The sequence below is a fragment of the Epinephelus fuscoguttatus genome, linkage group LG19 (genome assembly GCF_011397635.1).
Source record: "Epinephelus fuscoguttatus linkage group LG19, E.fuscoguttatus.final_Chr_v1".
Lineage (NCBI taxonomy): Eukaryota > Metazoa > Chordata > Actinopteri > Perciformes > Serranidae > Epinephelus > Epinephelus fuscoguttatus.
In genome coordinates, this window is record NC_064770.1 from 22943907 (window position 1) to 22965738 (window position 21832).

The 21832-nt window shown below is 39.9% G+C and overlaps 1 protein-coding gene across 1 annotated transcript in view; it reads left to right on the top strand.

Moving 5' to 3' along the window:
- The window catches only part of LOC125879409 (ras-related protein Rab-26-like), an 84908-nt gene that overhangs the window by 30481 nt on the left and 32595 nt on the right, over window positions 1-21832 (top strand). The window contains exons 3-4 of the mRNA XM_049561274.1: window positions 5887-5928; window positions 9260-9326. Coding sequence (XP_049417231.1) covers window positions 5887-5928; window positions 9260-9326 — 109 coding nt within the window. The remainder of the gene's footprint in view (window positions 1-5886; window positions 5929-9259; window positions 9327-21832) is intronic.

Genomic DNA, 21832 nt, shown 5'->3' on the forward strand with positions numbered 1-21832 from the left:
TCACAGTGTGTTTCTGCAGGTTACAGGTAAAAGATCAAATGCAAACCAGCGGCTTTTTCCAAGAAGCAGCTTGAACCTGAAACATGGACGGATGTAAAAAGAGCAGGATAAAAGCGAGTTTTTGTTTTGTTTTTGGCAGCAGCACTCCGGCTCTCCCAGTGCAGTTGCCATTGTGAAGGGCCCCTAAGGCCCGCTGCTCTTTCAATTAGGCTCTTTTTTCAACTTCACCGGGTCATCCAAGTGAAAAAGTCAATAGCAGGAAGGTTCTGGCTATTACACAGCCAGCACAGAATGAAGTGCTATGTGGCAGCGGACTTAGCTTTTGTCAGTCAGAGCTGAGACTGATGAGCACAAACCCTCTCTTCTTAGCCCTTCACATCCTCACAGAATGTCCTAGAATGAGGTTTATCAATTAATAATAAACCGTAGTGGTATAATAATATAAGCTAATATAGCCTCTATTCTAAAACACATGCAGAAACAGGAGATTTTCTTATATAAATGTACCAAAATTTACATCATAAAAACAAAATAATGACAAATAAAACAAACAATACAAACAAAATCATTCATTTATTGTAATTGTTTCCCTGCTTTCCAACAAATTGAGCACACAGGCAGTTATCACCACCTGAAATCATTGTTTCCAAAAGTGCTCAGGTCAGCAAGTATATCCAGTCAATGAATGAACCCCTGGGTGTCTATAGGTGGCATTGTGTGTGCGTGTGTGTGTCTGGTGTAATGTGATTTATTGTACTGTCTGTGTCTCCAGGAGAATACCCGGTGCATCTTAATTGAAAGTATTTGTAAAAGAGTGTCTTGTGGTTTGAAAATGCTGACGATGCTGTATGAGGAGAGGAGAGGAGAGGAGAGGAGAGGAGAGGAGAGGAGATTTGGACAGTTATGTATCAATTCATCAATTAATCGAGTAATCTCTAAGGAAATACTTTTCTTTATTAAAGAGCAATAATAAATATACAAAAGAGAACATAAGACAGGTCTCTTAAATTAACTAATTGGTTTCCTTATTAGAAAAGTCAACATTTATATTGCTTAAGTTGCATACAGTGATCAGGCTCTAGTTGCTACTTACACCACTTAATATTTTGCTTCTTGAATTGTCGTATGCATCACTGTGAGGGGAGTGAGTGAGTGTGTGTGTGTGAGTGTGAGACTATCATAATACCATGACTGAAGCTCAGGCTCTCACAAATTGACTGCAGCATTTCATTTTCCGTGGTTTTATTAGTTTTGCTCAATAAAAGAAACACAAAAAATGAAACCTGCACCATAAAATTTACGTTCATAAAAGGGATACTTTGCCGATGTTCAACTAGCTTTGTGTCACTATAGTGTAGGCATTTTGTGCAGATGAACGGTTATTGGCTTCCCATAGCTCCCTGCTCATCTTCCAGGAAAGGTCCTCAGGTGGAAGTGTCTGCTTAATTTGCATGTTGCCGTCACATTGTAAAGATTCCAATTAACAATCATGATCTGAATGTTGGCTTAAGATTGTGGAAGCAAAGACCATCTTGAGTGGCTCATGTGCAGGGAAAAAAGTGATTCTGTCTTGCATAAAATAGACACAGACTTTACTTTAACATAAAATTGTGTGCTAAAAAAAGGAAGATGGAGAGGACAGGTGACCTACAGTTCTTTAAAAAGTCTTAAAATGTCTTAAATTCAGTGCTACAACAATAAGGCTTAAAAAGCAATTACATAGTCTTACATTTGAATTTGTTAGGTCTAAACTCCTACAAACATTTTATCTAATTGCATTTATCCATTTTTTAATTTCTCTTTGTGAAAATGAGTGAAGCCTTTCTATGTTAAAAAAAAAAAAATGTCATTTTACTTCATACTTGTAATTGCTGGCAAAATGTAGATTGACTTAACTCATTTTAATAACCATATTAACACATACCTCTGCACAAGACCACATACTGCATGCCTGCAATGCTTAAATAAGTAAAACATGATTTGTCCAGAAATCTGCTCAAAATTTGGTTAAAAGGTGTCTTCAACGGGTCTTGAAAAGCATTGAATTTAGCTGTCTGATACCTGTAGACGCCCTGGAGGAAGGGTTAGGGTTGTGAAATAGATTTGCACAACATGCTGCTCGACAACAGAAATTTGGATTGAGAGGATTTTTGCAGCAATGTGAAGACATTGTCTTGATTTATCAGGTATTTAATCCGCTGGATCAGCAAAAATAGGCATTCATGTGATGCTGTTTTGGAGAAAATGTACATATTATATTGATATTGCAGTATAAAATGACAAATATTTTGTGAAGGGGGACACCTTTCTTCATAATCATCATCAAACCCTGCTGTGAAAATGAGTGCCCTTCTGTAGGCAGGGAGGGCAAAGGTGAATGTGTTTGTGAGTACAGTATGCGCAAGTGTGTGCTTATGTCTGTGTCAGCATGACTTAGAAAACTTGACAGCTGGGAGTTGCGTTGACTGCAGAATAGAGCCCTGCCTCTGTGCACCTCCCTGCCCTCAGCTCTTTAACTTATTTCCCCCATTGCTTTGATTTCTGATGTGTGTGTGTTGAGGCCAGGCAGCCGTATGCACCATTGAGCTCTCACAGCGACAGAAAAGACACGAGGAGCATATATCCTCTTCCTCGTTATTTTTTATCAGTACAGTGAATTTGTCTGGTACACAACCTTTTTGTGGCCATCATGCTCCCGTTCTCTGCCTCACGCTGCTGCCATTAATGTTTCATCGGCTCACACTTCACGGGCCCCTGTGAAAGCTCCTCGTGCATTTGTAATTTATGATCCCTGTGAAGTGCTGTTAGAGTCATTCTGTACTGACTGTACCTTCTCACTCATGTACCTTTTGGGAGAGAAAGAGATTAAATGGCTAACATCCAGTGTCTAGTAAGTAGAGCACTATGTATTTGATGATGTGTTGAGTTTGGAGGGTGTCGGCCGTTTTGCTCAGGAAATGAAACTGACCTGAAAGTGGTGCAAGCTTCTCAGCCGCCACGCTGTAAATTGTAACTAACGCGGAGCTGAGACGTGTCAGCTTGTAAGATGTTGAAGCTTGAAGAAGTTTTGAGAGTGTTGCTAGAAGTATGATTGACAGTCTGTAATCTACAATACCTTAAGTCCTTGCGTCTTACCACAGTAAGCTGCTCAGATACTTTCTTATCCTGCTCAGTCCACACTCTGGGTGCTCATTAAATCTGTCTTATTATGTCCTGTTCTGGCTGATTTTAAGTAATTCCTCTTAACAAATCCAACATAATTATCAGTGCAATCAAGCCCGACTAACCACCCCAAATCCTCGCCACGGTGCGATCATGAGCCTCTTTTTCTGGGTCACTAAATATTTATGAAGCCCTGCAAGCACAATGTGGGTTGTTTTTAGTGACAACAACAACAGGGAGGAAGTCTTTTGAGACTCTGATTCCTATCAGAGCACACTTACAAACTACTGCTCGACTTGAGCATGAATATGTATGAGATCACTCCTTTGCGACTTTCAGGGAGGTAAATCAGCCGAACACGTCAACAAAGACCGTATCTATTTCTAAGTGCTCTGCTGGCAGATTAGCAGCATCTTGTCAGGGTTGCATATCTTCTGTTTCTCCTCAGGGATCGAGGATTTAGAAGGTCAGCAGCGGCTCTCGGGAGCAGCTTAGAGGGGGTGATGAAGGGGGGGGGCTTGAGCGTTACCGTGGCACCAGGTGATGCAGTCCACAATGGCATACTGGGAGGCCTTTAAGCGGGTCACGGAAAAACATCTTGACCTCTTATTTTCCACAGCAGTCACCAGCTCACGGAAAATGGGAGTGCATGCGGTGAAATAGATGCGATGATGTGAATGTCCAGGACGGTCATTTATTTTATAAGCATTTCCTCTAGAACTCAAACTAATCCTTTAGTGCATTGACAGAAAATTAACTATTTGACCATCCATTTATCTTGCCAGTTGTGTTAAGCCATGGAAGTAGATGGCATTGTTCATCTGTTGGTTGGTCCCAACAACTATTTGATAAAATGCCATTAAATGTTTGCACAAATAAAATCTTTTACATGCCTTGGTCCCCAGAGGATGAATTCCACTGACTTTAATGATCCCTGACTTTTCCTCTAGCAGTGCCTCGAGGTTATTATCTCTGGTCTTTCGTGAAAAACAACAACAATTTGATTGCTATAACATTTGGTAGAGGCATTAACTTTTCCATCAGGATGGCCATGACTGCACAGGCTCTCTGCGGGCGCACTAGATGGCATCTCTGTGTTGAATTTGCTCAGGCAATTGTTGCACAAATTGTTGCAGATAATTGAAGAGCTTAGGTAATGCAAGTAACAACACAATATTTTGATTAGTAACTGTAATGTGATACTGAATTTAGAAACAGTACAAATAATGTCCAAAGCAAGAACTAATCAAAATAATCTAAAAAATATTGTGCTTGTACAATCATGAAAAGTATGTGTATTTCAGTGTGTGGGGTGGATTTATTGAATGGGTTAGATGAGGAGTTAAAGGGAAGCACAGCTATAGAGCACTTTAAAAAGATGTACAGACACAGGTTTGCAGATGAAGAGGGGTGATGCTGATAGGTTGGTTTATTTTTTTTATCTGGGCTTGGTTGAGATAGAGTTTGTGTATTTAATATCAAAAACTGTTGTTATTTATCTATATTAATGGTTGTAAATTAGTTTTGGACAGCTGTTGACAATTTTCTTTTTTTAATGAGACACGAATAGTGAGAAGCGGGTAGGATTATATAAGTGTACACTTCTTCCTACTCCTTTTCGAGCATGTCTGTTGAAGTTTTGTTTTTATGTTTTGTTTTGCTCGCATCTAAGGTGTTCATTCATTCATAGTACCAGAAAGTACCACAGAAGGTTAATGAAAATTAAAATAGTCTTGTGTCTTCTAGTATTTTCTGATAGTCTATAAACAAAATAATGAATCAGTCGATCAAGAAAATAATCTGCAGGTTGATTGATAATGAAAATGATTATCAGTTGTATCCCAAATGTCCTCTACAAACAGGAAGCTGTAGAAGCGTAGCATTCTTACAGTGTAGATCAATAAGATGTAATGATCCTCCAGTTGTTGGAACAGTAGTGATGTTGATCAATAAGACGAAGGGCAGAGGACAGAAAGAAGGTTCACACCTCAGAGCTGATTTATCTGTCTGAGTCATCTCTGCTCAGAGGCCAGGTTGGCAAATGGGTTATAGGGACAAGTGGGCCCAATGTGTACTGTAATGTAAATAGCAAGAATGTAAATCAATAAATTCATCACAGTACAATATTATATTGATTAGCTGGATAATTAATGCGATTTTTGCTGGTATCACAAAGTCTGCCACAATATGATTTAGATTTGAATCTTCACTGAGCCCAACTGGCATAAGGCACATTATTTTGTACATCTAAGTGCAGCTCTACTTTTAGTGAAGTTGTTTTTAACTTGAACCCACTCCTGCCATCATTTAAAATGAATTTAATTTGATGGCAGGTTGCTCAAACTTTGTGCACCTAGCTCTCAAGGCAGAGTCACCCTCTGACCTGGGAAACTGCACGTCCATTTGGCTGAGCCTCACTCTGCTGTGTGGTAGAGCAGATCGAAGCCAAGATCAGGAGACGGAAGAGAGCAAAGGGGGTTAATCCTCTCGAGGAAAGAGGCGAGGCTTCATCAAAAGGGGCCAAAGTGAGGTGGAGGCATGCAATATTGATGGAAGGAGGAGAGGAGTGTGGCCAGTAGATAAGAGGAAGAGACGTTTCAGCCAGGTGTCTGACCACAAACTGATGCGCGCACACCTGAGGATGTTTCTCCACTCACTAAGGAGGTTGGAAAACGTGTTTTAATTTCGGTGCTGTCACTTATGATTTCTTGTTTTTATTTCCAGAATAAAGTCCTGAACATTGATGGAGTCAAGGTGAAGCTCCAGGTAAGAAGCTAAATTTAAATTTTTAAATTTATCCTGACAATCATCCAACAACTGCTTCTACACAATTTTTGTAAGAGTTGTCGCCAAGAGAAAGGCGTCAACCAAATAAGAATCAGGCCCTGTGGCGTCGTAGCCACCTGTCAGATCCTGTTTCCAACCTTGTCTCCAAGAAAAAAAAACATTTTAGCATTAGCACTGCCGGCTATACTTCAAGCTGGCTGATGCATGTACCTAATCGCACAAGATGAGGTTCAGATCTGTCTGTGGCCTTGTTTTGTGAGGAAATCAATGATCTTTATAGAAACAGGCCCTAAAAGATATTTCGAGTTTATCCATCTCCATGAATACTTTCCATTAGGCTTTGAGTTTCCTTCTATACTCCACACTTCCTCCACTACTTTGAGAACTGGCACCCACACTGAGAGCAACTCAGCGTTGTTGTGTGTTTGATGTGTCTCACAGAGCAAGTAATTATGTGAATCATCACTAATGAGCTTAATTAGGGGTTAACGGAGGCTGGTGGAGTGAGCCTTTGTTCTGCATTGTATTCAGTTGAGGTTAATTGGCTCAAAGTCCATTTGCAGAGCACCCTGTGGCCTACACACAGAGTTATTTTTCCTCCAGTAATTGACGTTCTTCATTACCGCCACTTGGATCCTGTGGGGAACGGTTGCCTCGGGAGGCAATCAGGAGGCAGACTCAGAATCAACGCTGACAAGTCTTAAAGAGAAAGAGAAGGAGAAAGAGGGTCCAGAAAAAAACTGCTTAGAAAATCCACAAAAGTGAGGTGTGCAGTCAACCTGCACAGGTCTGCTCAAGGGAGAAACAAATGTAATTGTCATAGGAGCCAAATTGTGATGAGAGACTGTGTTGCCTGATGGGAAAAAGACAGACTTAATTAGCCTTATTCCACTGTGGCTGGACAATGAGACAAATGGTTTCAACCACGGCTGATTAATATTCAATATCATGATCCAGACTGTGCTAAAGGTTACGAATGATAGAAATGCATACGATATTGTACATGCCGTGACCAAGGGTCAACTTCCGGGGCTGGACAATTAAACCAATGCGGAAGTGCCAGAAACTGTAATCAGTCCCCATAGACCCCTGTGTTAAAATGCACAACTTTAGAGAACTTTAGACTTCAGACAGAAACACATGTACAGCCTGGTACAAATAATGGTCCATAGCTAATTTCCCTGTTAATGACAACTGAGAGAGTTCTATGAGCAAGATCCACCCCTTACCTCGCCACAGCTCCACCCTCACAACAAAATGATGAGGGCCAAAATGCTGAGCTCGAGGCTTCAGTAACAGGAGTCCAAAAACCAGTGGATCACAGCCACTGTCACAGTGTCTATGATCTATGGCTGTGACCTTAAATCTGCACTAATCTGTTGTTCCAACAATGGATCAATTACTGTGTGTGTAATGTGCAAGGAGCTGCTTGTCGGAATGATTCACCTGATCCTGGTTACCTCAGCAGTACAGAGTACTCCAGCATCTTGTAATGCATTGTTTTGATTATACAGCCCTTAACTTAAGTGTTTTGGTTCACTCTCATCTCTCTGATCAACTCTGTTTTCAGCCGCAGGAGCTATTTTCAGCAACAAAAACAAAAGCTTTGCTAAATCCACTGTATTCTAATATGCCCAGCACCAAATGGCAGGAAAATATTGGACTTCAATCAGGTCTAATCAAACATGTCCTCTAATTAAGGCTACATCTGCTCTGCCTTTGCCAATGCGTATGTACATAACCATTTGCTAAGAGGCAAATCGTCTTTGGTTAAAATTGTTACTCTTCTTTTTACTGTACTGTGCCCTACCTGGTTCTGGTGGGATCCAGGTAGCGGCGCCTTTCATTCTACGATTACCACTAGTAGTGCCACCCTGACCCAACATCATTGCTGCAGAAACATCGTGCCCACCCTAGGAATGGTGTGCCACTAAGTCACTATGTGCAAATTAATTCACCGGAGCTGGAAGACACACCTGCTGGTTTCCTGTTTTGTTGGTCAGCTCCAACAGCCCAGGAGAGAGTTATGCATAGCAACAGGTCGGTGTGCAGGCGTTGCTCTGCATTTGAAGGGATGTGAATGAAAAACATCCAACATATTAATGCACATTTGATGGCAGCACCCAGATGTCATTAGGACTAGGAAAAAAAAAACAAAGGCTCCTTATCCCTCTTGCTTTCGAGCAGCCTTAGTATGCAAAGCAGAACAGGCTACGTTGTAGGTATAAGAATGGAAACACACTGAGCATACTAACACACAGTCCAGGATCACCCAGATGTGCCGACCACCTGCAGCCTTCTATAATGTCTGTAATGACATGACAAGACACAAATACCTTTTTAGTAGAATTTTTTTCTGGTGGCGCATTGGTGGAAGTGTTGCAGGGTGTATCCGTTTGGATGAATGAAAAATGAAAACAATAAGTACTTTATTTCAGGTAGTAACAAAGCATGACATTGTAAGTATAATGATAATACCTGAACATTACTTTTGTAACATGTTACCCCCAGCACTGCTTAAAAAGAAGCCATTTTCTCACTGGAGCTACAGGGGTCAATTGGAGGATGCCCATACTGTTTCTGCAGCAACGCTGTCCCGGTGGCGGTACCATAGGTAATCGTGAATGAACAGCCCTGTTAGCTAGCTCCTACCCTGCTTGGGTGGTGCGCAGTGCAGAGTGGTCAAGGCTAACGTTAGCTAAGTTAACCAGTGGAGACTGGAGGATTGGCGATGGGTGCTATATCCCCACATGTTATTGCAGTTAGCCAGCTGTTTGACAGCAAAGCCAACAGAAATTAAAATGGAAGGTCATACATTTACATGCTACAACGTTAAAATTTCACCACCTCTAAATGGAGAGCACTTTGAAATGTAGTGCTTAAGCTCGCCGAGTCAGTGGAGTGCAGGACTAAAAGGAAAGGTCTCCTGTTTTTCACATTGTTTTCATATTGTTGTTAATGGGTGTTAGACTGATAAAAGCAAAATTAATCGAAAGTGACATCCCTAATGTCAATAACGTTATGTTTACAGCTTGCTGCGCTGCCCCCAGGTGGCCAATAAAAAAAATCAATTAACGCAGCTTTAAGTACAGATTTTTTTTTCAGTGCATTGTCATAAGACAATGGATTTTGCAATAGTCCTGCATATCTCATTTCCATATTCCAGACTTATCCAGTATCACAGGAGTAAATTGAATGGAGGGTTTCACAATGAGCTCCAGTGGGACGGCTGAGCAAACACAGGACTTATTAAAAAGATAGAAACTTCTTTCTGTATACGGTGATTACCTTCCTCTCCTACTCTCTGCAGATCTGGGACACAGCTGGACAGGAGCGGTTCCGCAGTGTCACTCATGCCTACTACCGTGACGCCCATGGTGAGACACTCACACATAAGACTGTTATCCAACAGAGGATTCACCTCTGAGTTAAAGAGCAATCTCTGTTTACTGCTGTCCTTCAGGTACTTTACATGCAGCTTACTATGCAGGTTATGGCCTCATTAGAGTGCAGTTTAAGTATTACATTTTGGTGTGTTATTTTTAACCATCTGATGCATGGAGAGTAGATTACATGCTGTGGCAGGTAGAGAGGAAGCTTTATAATACATTTGTATACCTTGGACACTCTTCCTGTGCACGTTAAGGTATGATAAAAATAGAGTTTTTGGAGCTGTCTTGTTTAGACCTGCTGTATTGCCATGAAAATACAGTTTTTATACCAGTTATAAGTCACGGCCGTGATTAGTGTCAAGGTGTAGATGAGACTGTTTTTCTTCCACTGTGCAGTATTATCAGGCGCTGAGGTTTTACAACTCTTCCTCTGGGATGGAAGGACAACACATTCAGGATTGATGGGACTCTTTGATGATTTGTACATCAGTCATCACTGATGAGTGTGTGTCTGCATGTGTCTGTGTCTACGTTTTATTAATCACGATGTTGTCATTAGCCGTGCAAGTTCATTTAGAAAGCCCTTAGTAGCAACACTCCTTTGGTTTCTCGCAAAGCTGGCAATCAAACAGAGCTGCTCTTAGTAAATCGTTTCAATCTGATCCACAAAAGCTGCTGTATGAGGCATACAACCTGAAACCATGAGCAAAAAAAAATACATAGTAAGGTCTGATTAGTTCTGTCCTACCTATCTTTAATCATTCAGGTAAAATTATGTTCAGTTCACATACAGTGTCTGTTATCAATAGTCTAGATATGTACAGTGGACAGCCACGTTCTGGGAGTGATTATTTTCAACAGTGGGTATTTTAATGTAAAAGCCAAGGACTATGAAGGTATTGCACAAGACCAGGTGTACCCTAGAGTCTAAATAATAGTTTTGTTTGTTGTTTTATTCCAGTACTGATGCTAAAATTATACTTTAAAAATGGTGCTAGTGCCCAAAATGTGCCTAAACCAATACTTTTTTAAAAATGATGGTTGGCAATGTTAAAGGATAGTTTTTAAAAAAAAAAAAAAAAAAAAAAAAAAAAATTATTATTACAAAAGCAAATTGAGCTTGAAATTTAACAATATATTAAATTTTAATAGTCTAATGTGTACTTAAAAATTAATAAATAGAAAACGTTATTAAAAATGCACATAACAAATTCACCTAACCTAACGACAATAATTTAATGCTTAAGCATTAAAGTACTTAAAGGATCAATAATTGTCCCCCTAACTTAGAAGAGACTGATCTGCAAGACAAATTCTCCATTATCTGTTTACGAATGGCTGAGATTGTCACTACAGTGAGAACAGCTGGTCCACCTTAAGTGAGCCTGGTCGGATTCAAATGGGAGGCTTGCTTAGCTCGCTAACTTTGGAGCTAACCCCACTCGCTTTATTTAGTCTTAAGGAGTTGTAGCTTTATTAACTGAAAAATACACTAAACTGTTCACTCACTGTGCTTCATACTCTCTGCTCCAGTCTTGGCACGCTACAGTCACACTCCTGCACTCTCATTTTCTCTTGCGACCGCACACTCATTACACACAGAGTCTGGCACCAAATTGAGGGACTAAAATCTGCAGTGTGATTCGGTCCGGTAGGTATCGCTTGTGTGCACTGCGTCTTGGTATGCAACCCTAATGAATTTTCCCAGATCACATATTACTGCTCAAGAGGGCTGCAACTACTGACTGTTTTCATAATGTGTCCATTATTTCCTTGATTAATCGATTAGTTTTTTTGCTCCATAAAATGTCAGAAAATAGTGTCCATCACTGTTTCCCAAAGCCCAAGATGATGTCGTCAAATGTCTTGTTTTGTCCACAACCCAAAGATATTCAGTTTACTGACACAGTGGAGTAAAGAAACCAGAAAATCAATTGATCAATCAGTCGATTATCAAATTAGTTGATTAATCTCTGCAGCTGTACTTCTAAATAGCATAAACAGAAAATGTTAGTAACAGCTTGAATTGAGATGAAATGTGCTGGAAGAACTGAGGGAGTTTACCTTTACACACACAGAGCAGCTCTCCAGCTGGACTGACTTTTTCTCTGAGGGGGCAAAATGGCAGCTCTGCTCCTTTTTTTTTGGAACTTGATATTCACTTAGTGTTTCAGTATGTGTTTGTCATTTTGTCCCCTCATATGTATGGAGAACGCATCGCCTGGTTTGGTCTTTTAATCTCTGGGCAGTTGGTGATCCCTGTTTGATCAAAGGGAAATTTTACCGTCTGGATGTGTGTGTCTGTATAATCAATTTAAGTTCACGCAACTTAAGCAGGGACAAGTTGTGTGTGACAGATTATGCGTGCATGTGTATAAATTATCTGTGTATCATCCTCAATATGCATGTCATGTGTTGGCGGTCAGCCTGCATACTTATAGCAGGATTTATTTGTCTCTGTCTCCTGGAAGAAAGAGACCCCAGAGGATTTTTAGCAGGTCCAGTTTCAGGCATGATGCCGTTGAACTTGCCTTCCCCTGAAAACCACATCACACATCTATGGAACGTAGCCTTAGACATCTCAGTGTCAGGATTTTCAATTACTTTTCCGTAACTGCCAAGCAGCATATCAGAGGATAAGTTTAGGTAGTTGCACTATCTACACCAGAGAACACAGTGTTCACATCGAGGATCTCTGCACATTATCAAAGATGTGACCTTTTTAAATGCTGATCACCTTCTCACCTGTCTGTTCCAAGAGCCGGAGTGAGAAAATAATTGGTAATAGCCTCTGGTGTTTCTAGGATAGTGTCTGAACATCACACGTTATTGGTGGCCCTTGTTGAATTTATGAGATCTTGACAGGCTTGTGCAAACGAACATCTTGTGTGCCTGCAGCAGTATCACCTCAAAAAGCGCTCCACTCATCACTTGAACACCCATGTAGGTACCGAGCCTATAAATGTTGCTGACTGTGATTCGCTGCAACTTTGTCTAACCTCAACAAACTCCTGTTTCAGCAACAGACTGTCAGTGGGCTTTTGAAGTCTCTGAAGTGTTGTACAAAAGGCTCTGCTACTTTGGTTCCCTCAGCTTTCGGTATTTTGTTCAAATACAAGCACGTACCTTTTGATCTGCCTGCTTACCTTCACACCGTGTGTGTAAACTGGAGACTGTCAGTCTCTGTGAGCTTACCATGAACTCTGGAAACCAACTCAAGTTTCAGAGTGCACTTCTGTCCTTCCTTGTATCCCCACAGTGAACTGATCATCTAGCGCAAGCACTTTTTAGGTAAGCCCTGATGACTTTTGCCTGTTTTTAAGCTGCACTGTACGTCTGTGTTTATCAGAGTATCCCTGTGAAACACCAGCCGACCTTGGGTAAAGCAGTGCTTTGAATTGTACATGAATCTTTAACTACTGTGTGGCAAAGGGTAAAAGTAGTGCTGCTCTTTTTTTCTGTAGAATGTGAAATTCATGTACCCCAAGGTGTGTGCAGGAAAAATTAAAGGTATAATAAGAAATGTTCCTAATGTTCCATAGCACTTGATTTCTTTTTTTTTCATATCTTTTTTTTTTTTTTTTTTATAAAATAATACAACACCAAAAGTGTTGTTATATACAGTGAGGCAAGCAATGTTAAACCAAAATGGTAAACCAAGATTAACCATAATCGATACAAGGTTTTTTCTTTTCCTTTCCTTTCTGAAGTTTCACAACAGATCATTCAAACCATGAAACCATATTAGGTCATGAAGCAAATAAATAATTAAATAAATAAATACAATTAAAAAAATAAATAAAGAGGGCATTTTTTATATTCAACCTTATTTTTCCCTTCCCCCCTTTTTTCTCTTCTTCCTCTCCTCTTCCCCCCTTCTCTTTTCTTTCCTTTTTCTCCTTTCTTCCTTTTTCACTTTGACCCTACAGCAAAGCAATTAATTTACCATAATAAATAAATTAAAAAAATTTAAATAAATGAATTAATAAATGAAGGAAAAACAGTGTGTTTGACCTAAATACACAAAATTCATGACCTGTCTTTCCTTCAACACAACATTAAAAAAAAGAAACATTCTCCATTATCATAAATATCAGATCAGAATAATTCTGAATGTCATAATAGTACATTACTAGGGTATCATACATCTGACATCAGTTGCATATATAAGTAAACGAAGAGTACAAAACAACCCTCACACACGGGGGGTAAGAGGAAGGAAAAACAAAATATCATAATTTCAGAAAATTTCTTTCCATAGACAAAACATATAAACAATGCATACCACCACTATATAAATATAGCAGGAAAGGGTCAGATTGATAAATTAAAATAATCTATTATTGGTTTCCATCTTCTTAAAAAATATCAAACCTTAACTGTATTTTAGCTGTTATTTTTTCCATGGAGTATTTAGTCACAGTCTTTTTATGCCACTGTTGTATTGTGGGCAGGAGGGGGTTACGCCAAGACAAGGTGATCATCTTCCTTGCAATCACTAGGAGTGTATACAACATATATTTATTTTGATTATCCACCAGCCCCGCCGGAGTCAAACCTATAATATAAAACCTAGGGTCCAGGGGCAAATCAATACCTAAGATAGATAATATTTCTGTATGAATGCTTTCCTAATATGATTTCAACTTTGGACATTTCCAGAAAATATGTGCATGATCTCCAACTTGTTTGCAATCCCTCCAGCATAGATTTGTTGTTCTTTGATGTAACTTATTTATCCTTGATCTTGATCAATGTGATCAATAATAATCTCTGATAAACATTACAAGTAGCCTACTAAGAGGAAACAACCGTTTTGTAATTATTCCAAGGTAACATAATAAAATAACCTTTTGATTTCTCAACATTTAATTATTTCATTTTTTTAAATTATTATTTCACAGCTTGTTTTCCTGAGATGATAAAATAATTAACTCGTAATGTTGAAATAAAAACATTAAAAAATAATTGTGAGGATGGCCGTTCTCTGCTTTCGTAGTATATACACTGAAATGTGACTTATATTTATATACACAAGGGGGGAAAAAAACAGGTATAAAACTTTGTTTTGGTGGGCCAATTTATTAAGATGTTTTATTGAAGTTATTGTTTTTTTAATGATTTCACATCATTATTATTCATAATAATAATAATAATAATAATAATATTGTAATATAGCAAAAGTAGTGCATGGCAAATTCACATTGCCATGTCACTGCCAGCATCTTTTAAGGTGGAACATTAACTTTATCTCTAACTTTATATGACATACACTTTTAGTAAGGAGTGGCTCTTCAGGCGTTTATATATATTAATTTCGGCCAGGTTATGTGAACTGCATATATTCTAATACTCACTCAAAAAAAAAAAAAAAAACATTGTGGAGCATTGATTCTTTGGGCTCTTGCAACACTAAACCCCTGAGCTTGCCTGAGATGGACTAAATGCGCAAACTCCCTATTTTTAAATATCCCACGGAGAGAGACTCTCACTGCAGCCTGTTTTATTTTGTTCTGAAAATGTCGGTGTAAAGCCTCGTTCTGTGGACGATAAACAAGGCTGAGACTTCCATCTGTGTCACCGGTAATGAGGAAATACAGTGAGTGCTGGACGGAGCAGTGAGTGACAACCCAGCCCACATTTAAGAGTACTGTTTGCTATGGAAGCGCTAGGGTCCAGGTACCATGTCTGAAGGGTTACTTTTGGTTCCAAAGGTACCATACCAAAAGTGTTTGGTGGAAACGGGGCTATAGTGGTTGATCTAGCTGATTCTCACCTTAATTTCTGTAACTACACCTGACCTGTTATCATAGTGATCTATTGGCTGGTTTGTCATCCGCTACACGTGGAGAACCTCATAGCTCAATGTGAACATGCAGTCCTGCAGAACTGTACTAGAGTCTAGCTGCATTTGCCAAACTCGGCAGCACCATGGCACAGTGCAGTGTTTTTGACAACATTGCAAAGTCTGACAACACCTTGAGCTCTTAATAATAAATGATGATGACTTGAGGCCAGGAAGCTGTACTGTGTTTACCGCCAGCAGCCACAAATCAAATTCTGCTCAGGGTCCCAGTAAGACCAGGGATAGCCGTAGGTTACAGTAACTGTTTTATGATTTAATACTGTTTATATATCTGCAACAATATTGGCATTTTAGCCAATGACAGTGACATTATGAGAGACTGAAGGATTTGTAGATTGTTCAGAGAAGCTTGGTAGAAGTACTTTTATGACCTGAAACCCATTTACACACACAGTGTTCTACATGCAGACACACTCTCCGTGAAGCCAAGGTCAATTTTCACAAACTGAGTAACTTGTCGCTGCTGTAACTTTTTGGGGCCAGAGCAGAGCCAAAGGTAAATCCAGAGCAAAAGTGCTACTGCTGCATCCAGAGAGGATGAGTGTGGGAGGGTGGAGGGACTCTGAGTTAGGAGAGGCTCTGGGAGAGGGAGAGGGAGAGGGAGAGAGAGAGAGAGGCATGTGGAGAGGATTATTTTAGATATTGGTGAAAATGCACTGTATGAGCTGTGTGGGAGAAAAGGTGTAGACAGCCATCAGATATTTTTCTTAGCTCATTTTGTGTGAAAATTCAGTATCTACTTTTCAGGATGTTTTTTTTTTTTTGTTTTGTTTTTTTGTTTTTTTTTACAGCTTGTATATCTTGGTTTAGCTTATACTGTGATAAAAGCGAAACCACAGTGAGAAAAAAAAATGTGATAAAAAAGAAACAGACGAAACACAAAGAAGAAAGGTAAATTACAGGTTCGCGCAGAGAGGATAGAATAAGTGCCTGCAAAACATTTCACCTCAATTGCATCTGGTTTCGTGGTTTAAAGAGCAAATAACATGATGGTAGACTGTTTATACTCCCACAATATGCCTGCAAGTCTCCTTTCTCACAGTCATTTTTCACAACCATTAATTTGTCCCATCCCAGATTGATGGAGGCCTCTCTGTATGGGTGATCTTTATACACAAAGGAGATTTACTTCTCTTGCTAAAATGTAATTTAATAGCGATGCTGCCTGCTATGCAAATTTGTCTTTATTTTTTTGCCTCTCCTGGATTTGAAAGAGGCTTCAGCCAGCAGGAGCAACTGATGAAATGTGAGGATAGAAACTATTTAGAATACCAAAATCATCTGTAAACTTAAGGTACATGATGATCCAGTTGACAGGCTCCCCCACTAAAGTTTGGACTTTTTGTAAAATGATTTTTGGTGTATGCATCAATTTCACCGTTTTGCTTAGGTATTATTCACGGGAATTGGTTGTGCCAATGACTGTTGGTCAAACAATGTTTTAAATGGCCTGAAAAAGCAAAGAGCAGATTAATCATGCCCACCTACAGCATTAAGCCCTAATGGGATGCATGGTCACAGCCTCACAGATAATACTAATGGCAGTGGTAAAATGGGTAATCATCAACTTTATTATGCCTCCACGCCGACAACTGCAGAGGCATTATTTTTTTCTTCTTCGTCGTCCATCTGTCCCATTCTTAAACACAATATCTCAAGAACGCCCTCTAGGAAATTCGGCGCAAAGCTCAAAGGGCAAGGTCACTGTGACCCTGCATCCATCCCATTCTCATGCATGTGGTATCTCAAGAATACCTTGAAAGTATTTCTTAAATTTGGCACAGACGTCCACTTGGACATAAGGATGAACTGATTAGATTTTGGTGGTCAAGATCAAAGGGCAAGGTCACTGTGAGTCTGCTTCAGCCCCATTCTTGTGAACGTGATATCTCAAAAACACCTTGGGGGGATTTCTTCAAATATGGCTCAAACATCCACTTGAACTGCAGCAATGAACTGATTGATCTTTGACCACCAAAATCTAAAGGGCAAGGTCATTGTGAGCATGCGTCCACCCATTCTCATGAACGTGATACCTTAAAGGCGCTGTATGTAAGAATGTGGCCAATACGGTTACTGCACTCAAATTCAAAATACTGCTGTGAGTCGTGTCCACCCCCCCTCCCCTACAGATTCAAGGTTGCTGGACAGCGGCACGCTGGAGACTGATTTGTTTGCCCACGGGCGGCTGCGTCCTTGATCTTCAGTTTTCCAGCGGACCATTCGAGCAAGTCTAGCTTCTCTGCTGCTAACGCTGCTGCCGGGATACAGCTGAGGAGACTGCTAATGCTATGCATGGGGACACTGCTAATGCTGCTTGCCATGCTGCTGTAGCTCAGTCATAACTGTAACTGATACTGAGACTCTACTGACTGCGTGACTGGTAGACTGCGGTGGGTGGTGCAACAGGCCAAAACACAAATTCAAAACATAAACATGATTTGTGGACTGTAAAATATTTTTTTAAATGTGAATATTCTGGCTGTACTATTGTTGTCGGTGAGATCAGTATGTTATATGAACATTATTCCTTAGTCTCTGTGACATATTAGGAGGATTTTATGACTATTTGCTTTAGATTTCTTACATATAGCTCCTTTAAGAATACCTTGAGGATATTTCTTTAAATTTGGCACAAACATCCACTTTGACTCAACGATCAACAGCTTAGATTTTGGTGGTCAAAGATTAGGGCTCAAGGTGACTGTGAGCCTGCACCCACCCCATTCTCATGAATGTGATATCTCAAAGACATCTTGAGGGTATTTCTTCAAATTTGGCACAAATGTCCACTTGGACTCAGCAATGAACTGATTGATCTTTGACCACAAAAATCTAAAGGGCAAGGTCATTGTGAGCATGCATTCACCCATTCTCGTGAACGTGATATCTCAAAAACCCCTTGAGGGTATTCCTTCAAATTTGACACAAATGTCCACCTGGACGTAAGAATGAACTTATTAGATTTTGGTGGTCAAAGATAAAGGTCAAGGTCACTGTGAGCCCGCATTCGCCCCATTCTCGTGAACGTGATATGTTAAGAACGCCTTGAGGGTGTTTCTTCGAATTTGGCACAAATATCCACTTGGACTCCAGGACGAACTGATTAGATTTTGGTGGTCAAAGGTCACTGTGACCGCACAAAACATGCTTTTGGCCATAACTCAAGAATTCATACAGTAATTATGACAAAATGTCACACAAATGTCTGATATGATAAAATGATAACATTTTATGTCCTAAAGGTCACAGGTCAACTTCAGTCTGACATCCTAAATCACTTTTCCTGGCAATTATTTAGTGTCATAACTCAGGGATAGAAGAGGACATTTAGTCGGATACTTAATCGTTGACACTAGTCTTGTGTGTCCACCTTGAAACTGGGCTGATTGTAAAGCTCTTCTGTGCTGCCAGGTTTAAGATGTGTGTGAAGCATCCCATTTTTGCATCTATAGCTTCTTTTTAGCAACATCCACATTTGAAGCATCGTCTACGGTTATGGCTACATATGAGTCTGGACAAACACGGATGTAAATTGCAACTTGGCTGGTTGGTGGAGGCACACAACTGCAAGAGAGTTAGTGTTTTAGAAGGAAATAAATGATCTGTTCTTATTTATCAACCAGCACATTTGTATTTATTTGAGGCTGACTATTGTTTGCATGTCTGGAAACCTTTCCCAAACTGACTAACAAAGGCTTAATTTCAGTGTAATGTTTGATAATGTTCTGACCCTGTAGAATATTCTGCTACAGAGTGCAGTGTATGATTTATTAGAGAGCACTGAAGCTCAAATTGAATATGAAATTATCCAAAGATTCATGCTATCCATGCATGAGGGAAAATGAAAATAAAAACAAATTAAAACTTTTCAAATGATGTAAATGAAACCACTGTTGTGAGACTGAAAATGAAGTGTTTGTGAGAGTGAGTGAATGACACAGACATATGCTCATCAAAATGTTTTCTCCAATTCCAATTGTTGTTTTTCCATCTTTGTTTTTGTCTTTCCTCTTCCTTGTTGTCATTGTTTTCACCTTTTAAGTGTCTCACCAATTTCTCCTTTTGTTGTCATATTGCTTTTTATTCCAGCGTCTGGAGTAAAATGTCCTTCTCTATTCTCTGCTCACAATCTCTGTTCATCTCTTCCTTCAAACCTCAATTTCACTGTTCCATTTGCCAGTAAATCTTGCGTATGATGAGACTTCTTGATTGAGTCCATTGTTTTTAGTGCTCATAAGAAAACAGTTTCTGTATCTTTAATACAAAATATACCCAAAACATACAGAAACTACTGACTTGGTTGACTCATTTTTTCACAAATAACACTTGAGGCTGACCTTTACAGATACTGGAGCGTAATTAATAGAAAACAGCTTTCTAGAAAGAGTTTGTAATACAGTTGGCAGAAAGACATGCATGAGTCTACACACACAATATTAGAAACAGTTGCAGCAGTTCATGATTTTCTATGTTCTGACTTCAACAACTGAGTGATAACTGAGAGAAGAAGCGTGAGAAATACCTCCAGGACAAATCTTGCAGAACCCAGCTTTATTACATAGCTGTCAGTCTGTATCATGCTCATCTCTCCTGGGTCGCCTCCTTTCTCAGCTGCACAGTCCCTCGCTACCTCTTAGATACCTGCAGCACTCCCTGGGCGAACTGCTCCCAGGGTTTCCCACACATTTCTTTGTTTGTGGTGGCTCGCTGGACCGTTTGTTATAGCACTTTTCGAATGTACATGTATATATATACATCTGAATGCAGTGTGGTGTAAACAAGTTGTACAAATGAAGGACAAACAGAATGTCAGAACTCTGCTGCTCTGCTAATGAAGCGGGGTTTACACTTCTGATTGAGTCTACATCATTCCTACAGCTCTGCGGACGTACTTACCGTACGCTGTAGCCTGATGCACAGTAGTAGAAGCAAACCTTTTTAGTTACTCTTATTTCACAGATAAGAAACAATAAATTGCAAAGACAATGAAGCCCCAACAAAATAGCATCGGGAGTCTTTGTGTGAGATTTGCCCTGCCTTCCTACAGGGGCCAACTGTGGCTCAGGAGGTAGAGCGGGTCGTCCACTAATTGGAACCCCGGCTCCTCATGTCCGCATGTAAGGTGCCCATGGTCAAAATACTGAACCCCAAATTGCTCATGCGTATAAATGTTTAAAAACTGAGTAGCAGGTGGCACCTTGTATGGTAGTGTTGGCCGATGTATGAAATGTGTGCATGAATGGATGAACTTACATGCAGTCCAAAAGCGCTTTGAGTGGTTGGAAGATTAGAAAGGCACTATACAAATGCAGGTCCATTTACCATTTACTATTCATATGAGTAGAGGAAAAGTCTGCTAGCTGCTAAGCTAATTTATGCAATGAAAAATGTTACAGACTGATGCTAATATCATCAGCATATCGCAAATAATGTCATGTGTGAGGAAAATGTGTCTAGCAAATGACAAGTGTTTTATCTGTGAGTTGAGTTGAGCAGGATCGCCATTAGCTAGTGTAGTGCAGTGCTCAAAAGGAGAGACGACAATGCACAATCAATACAACTCAGAAAACACCGGATCTTAGACACTAAACGGAATATCACTACACACTGGTATTACACTAACACAATGTGAGGAGGTAAACACGTGGTGGTGAGACGGTTCCCAGGAGCACTAGCAGTCCACTGACAGCCGGCTGCCTCGGTCCACTCTCCCTTTATCCTCTACCTGATTGGCACCAGCTGCGAGGCACCATTCAGGGAACACGCCTGCAACACGCACCTGTAACAAACACAAAGACACACACACACACAGACCACAAACTCTACGGCACGCAATACATGCACACAATACACATGCATTAAAAGGAATAGTTCCCAGGAAAAACAATATTTTTACCATGCATGAAATTCATTACAGTGTATGAATCATATTACATAGGTCACTTTCTCTTGTAGTCAAATGTTGCTGTTACATCATGTTTTATATTTGTCTCATGTCTGTTGGTTGAATCACTCAAACATAACTGCACTTCTCAGAAACTCATTGGCAAAGAAACTCCACTGCCAGATAGCGTTTTGGAGGTGTAATTGCAGAGCAACACAGGCACACGATCACACAAGTATAAATGCTCCCAAGGCCACTTGCGTAGGCTGCGTAGGCTTTGTGTAGAACCTACATACAACTATAAATCAGCTTTTCAGGTTACAGCTTCCACTCAGGGTAATTTAGAGTGTCAAAATTTGAGTCCTGTGAAAGCAGCTCTTTTATCTGCAAACCATTGCTCAGTTTGTAATATGTCTTCAAGGTTGAGTTTTATTAAATTTAACCAGTGTCCTCGACTTAGCCATTTGGCCTCAATGTTCTGCACTGTGACCTGTCTTTACACTGCCATATAGCATTCTTTGTGCAGTGAATTCATCACATAAAGTCTTAAACTCTGCTCTGTCTGACTCTGTTTTGATTGTGATGCAAGCCAAGAGAGAGAAATGAAATTAATCAGTCTGGGGGCTCAGAGTGGAAATAACGTCTTTCATGACTTAATTTGAAAGGGAGTTGAGACATCAAGGTGATAGATTGAATTACACATTTGCTGAGAATTATTTTTACCAAACTATTTTACAA